The 3742-nt window shown below is 47.3% G+C and overlaps 1 protein-coding gene across 1 annotated transcript; it reads left to right on the top strand.

Annotated features, from left to right (window-relative positions):
• Positions 1-309: 309 nt before the first annotated feature.
• Positions 310-3040, top strand: LOC127323563 (bZIP transcription factor 12). Its single transcript, XM_051351682.2, has 4 exons — positions 310-1114; positions 1207-1278; positions 1828-1857; positions 2587-3040. The coding sequence occupies exons 1-4, from the start codon at positions 554-556 to the stop codon at positions 2665-2667; spliced, it is 744 nt and encodes a 247-aa protein (XP_051207642.1). The 5' UTR covers positions 310-553; the 3' UTR covers positions 2668-3040.
• Positions 3041-3742: the final 702 nt, after the last annotated feature.

The raw sequence follows: 3742 nt of genomic DNA, 5'->3' as shown, positions 1-3742 counted from the left end.
GCAAAGAATGGTAAAATAGCTCTAAACATGCAATTTTGAGCACTGAACTTGGTTTTTAAAACACAAAGATTAGGATCTTGTAAATAACTTTAACTATTGAACATGATAGCGTGTATGATTCTCTGGTATACTTTTGTGTGCATCTGGATAAACATTGTTTTCACCCTTGGTGACGTGCCCCCGGGGTGCGCTTTTGAATCACCCACTAAAATAAAAACTCATCCATCAAAGCTCACGCGTAAAGAAAGCGCCACCACGCTGCGCTGCGCTGCGCACGCCGCACACACACACACTGGCAAAAGAAAAGCACCACCGGAGCGAGAGACGGTCGCAGTCTCCTCTCTCTCACACAAGAGCAGAGCAGCTGCTGCGGCTTCCATCGTTTCCCCACGTCTCGCCGAGAGCTTTCCACCCCCGAAACCTTCGACTCCCTCCCTAAAAAAAATCAACCCACCAGCGCGCGCGGAGGAGAGCCAGGAAGGAGACAGGGACAGCCCCGCGGCGCGCCGGCCGCCGGGTCGTCACACTCGCCGCCGCGGGCCGCGGCCGGCGCATGGCATCGTCGCGGGTCATGGCGGCCTCGTCGCAGCCGCCGGCGACCGCGTCCGCCTCCGATCTCGCGCGCTTCCGGAGCGCCAGCGGCATCGGATCCATGAACATGGACGACATCCTCCGCAACATATACGGCGAGGCGCCGCCCGCGGGCGCCGGAGGCGACCCCGCCCCCGCGCCCGAGGCCGCCCGCCGCACGGCCGAGGAGGTCTGGAAGGAGATCTCCGCCACCGGGGGCCTCTCCGCCCCCACCCCTACCCCCGCCCCCGCCGGCGGCGGGGGCGCCGGCGGCGCCGACCCGGCCGTCATGACCCTCGAGGATTTCCTCGCCAGGGAGGAGGAGGCTAGGGTTGCGGGCGTGGAGGGCCCCATGGCCGTAGTGTTCCCCGATGCGGCGGAGGGCGCCGTGGCGGCAGCGCGGCGACGAGGGGGCGGCGCTGCTGCCGGCGGGAGGGGGAGGAAGAGGGCGCTCATGGATCCCATGGACCGCGCGGCCACGCAGCGCCAGAAGCGGATGATTAAGAACCGCGAGTCGGCGGCCAGGTCCAGGGAGAGGAAGCAGGTCGGGTGAAATGCCTCGATTTGGAAAAAGATTTCACCTTTCTGCTGCTGCACAATTGAGTTGAGTGTAAAAATTGGAGCTTTCGTATGCAGGCTTACATCGCAGAGCTGGAGGCACAGGTCACGCAGCTCGAGGAGGAGCATGCTGAACTGCTAAGAGAACAGGTACTTACATTTTTTTTTTTCTAGTTCTGCCATAGTTTGGAATGAAGTTATGAATTGTGGGGATTGAGTGTACATGCCATGACTGGCTATGCTTACTTTCAATGGTTTCATGGCCGATCAATCAGTTAGATTGCCTCCCTTCATTATATGCTTATTAGAGAGGGCATGAGGGAACACTATGGAATTAAGGCAACTAGGGCAATGCCGAATTGATATATCTATGATCATTTTAAATCGGTTGTGTTGATTATCACATACCTAATATGCCAACTCTTTCACATGACTACATGATTTATGTTGCAACCCATATCTTTGTCCATTAGTTCATTGGTCATCGTTTGGCCTTTTTATGCCTGATAGAAATGTCCTATTGTCATCACTCATCACCAGAGTTATGTCTTATGTGCCAAAGTATCTTTTTCTTGGACACATTAGACTGAGACTTAATTGCCTCTTGCATGCACCTGACTGTCTGTATTTTCCTGCAGCCCTGCGTTATTAACTTTTCGTCATATGACCTTTCACTGAGTTGTTTCTATTATTTCGCAGGAGGAGCAAAACGAGAAGAGGCTTAACGAGGTAGGTTCTGTCTGCAAAATATAAGTGCTTCTAAAATCATGTTTAGACTTAGCAGTTGCTTTATTATATACGGAGCATACTTGACACATTTAAGTTTAGTTTGTGTATCTACAAACTCACAATATGAATCCCCTTGATTTTGATGAGACAATAATTCTATAACATGCACAATAGTTCTTTTGTCCATCATTGAAAAGCATATACTGCAGACCTGTTTAAGAGGCTTGAAAAGAAGGTGGTTACTAAAATGTATGTACAGTTCCATGTTTCAGACGTTAATTGGTGGGGGTTACTAAAATGTACAGTTCCATGTTTCAGATGTCAATTAGTGGGGGTTAATTCTCTTAGGATGCTTAACATGTTGAGGTGTTCTCTTATCAATATTGGGGTAAATATGATAACCAGATTGTTACGGTATGTCAAATTGTCTGGAATCATTATTTCACCACCATTGCTTCCCCATATACCCTGTCCATTTTCTTCTGAACGGTTGGTGTTTACGGGGAGATAACAGTAACACCATTGGTATTATATCCTCTACTCTTGAAATCCCTGTGCACTAAGGCCTTTAAATAACTAGCTCAGACATGAATTTTTCAGAAAAAATCATGTCTTAGTTATCAGGTATAATATCATTTTTTTAACAAAACTTTTTAGTTGTTCGATTTTAAAACATGAAACAGTATTTTTTTCACTTCATGTTTTTAATGTGTTTTTGTGTTTATGCAGCTCAAGGAACAAGCATTCCAAGTTGTCATAAGGAAAAAACCATCGCAAGATCTTAGAAGGACCAATTCAATGGAATGGTAGACGTAACCCCAAAGCCCTGTTGTTATTGTCTTACAGTTACAGAGTTTCTTCTCTCGCTTTCTGTTACCCCAGTCGTCGGTGGTGGCGGCGATGTAGAAGCAGTAAGACTTGTTAGGTGAAGCACTCTAGCCCAAAAAGAGGAAGAAGGATGTAGACAAGATTCTCTGCGTGATCCAAAAGAGTCATGCCATTCAGTATTTGTGTGTGATCAGCTGTTTAATTTTTCTGCCACTGTGGCTCATATGTATGTACAAACCAAAATAAGCATGTTTGCATGAAACATAGACTAGGACTTCCTTGTTACAAAGACATTTGTAGAGATTTGAGCCAAAGCTGTTTAATTGTGATCAGTTTCCAGCTTCTTGCGGTTTTAGTTTCACATGTTCCACAAGTCGACCATCAGTGTGCAGATTTTAAGCCCATCAAATGAGGAACATATAATATTGGCTAATCTGGGACAGGGTGCATCTAAAAAAAATATTTAGAAACATGTCTTGTGTATATCTTAAACATGTTACATGCTCACAAAGTTGTTTTAACAAAAACTGAATGTTTTCTGCCTTATGTAAAAAAGACAAATTTGTGGGGATGGGCGTTTTTGCACTCGGGCACAGATGCTCCCGCTAGGTTGGACCAATCATGCTAGCCGAACATCTGTGCGTGGCAGAGCTACCTTCTGTTTGAAGATGCACAGAAAATGCATGTAAAAAGAGTACTATTCAGAGATACGTATGCTAATAAATGCAGACCTCAACCATCACGAATGGTGCGCTTGTGAAATAAGTACCGACAGTACATGATACAGGCACAGCTGTACCATGGGTACACGATTTCTCTTCCTCGGCGGCACACCGATGGCTCGGAGACGGAGCCGATGTGCATGTCGGCGATGTTGCGCACGGCGGCGCGTGCGTGTAGCCATGGTCCGTGGTAGTTGTACAGTAACTTGCTGAACATGTGGCCGTCGATGCTTACCGCCGTGTTTTACAGGAAGTCGTGAACTACTGATTGCTGTCTTCCACGGATCTTAGGTTGGTCATAGTGGGGAGTAACTTAGAGTAGTAACATATGTTAT

This window comes from Lolium perenne, chromosome 1 (genome assembly GCF_019359855.2).
Source record: "Lolium perenne isolate Kyuss_39 chromosome 1, Kyuss_2.0, whole genome shotgun sequence".
NCBI classification, from domain to species: Eukaryota; Viridiplantae; Streptophyta; class Magnoliopsida; order Poales; family Poaceae; genus Lolium; species Lolium perenne.
Note: the sequence above shows the minus strand (reverse complement) of the source record. Positions and strands in the feature narration are given on the sequence as shown.

What these genes read in the sequence shown, in the direction of transcription:
- LOC127323563 (XM_051351682.2), top strand. Translation starts at nt 554, where the DNA reads ATGGCATCGTCGCGGGTCATGGCGGCCTCGTCGCAGCCGCCGGCGACC. An exon ending in GGTCCAGGGAGAGGAAGCAG is followed by an intron (nt 1,115 to 1,206) that starts GTCGGGTGAAAT and finishes TTTCGTATGCAG; the next exon opens with GCTTACATCGCAGAGCTGGA. An exon ending in ACGAGAAGAGGCTTAACGAG is followed by an intron (nt 1,858 to 2,586) that starts GTAGGTTCTGTC and finishes GTGTTTATGCAG; the next exon opens with CTCAAGGAACAAGCATTCCA.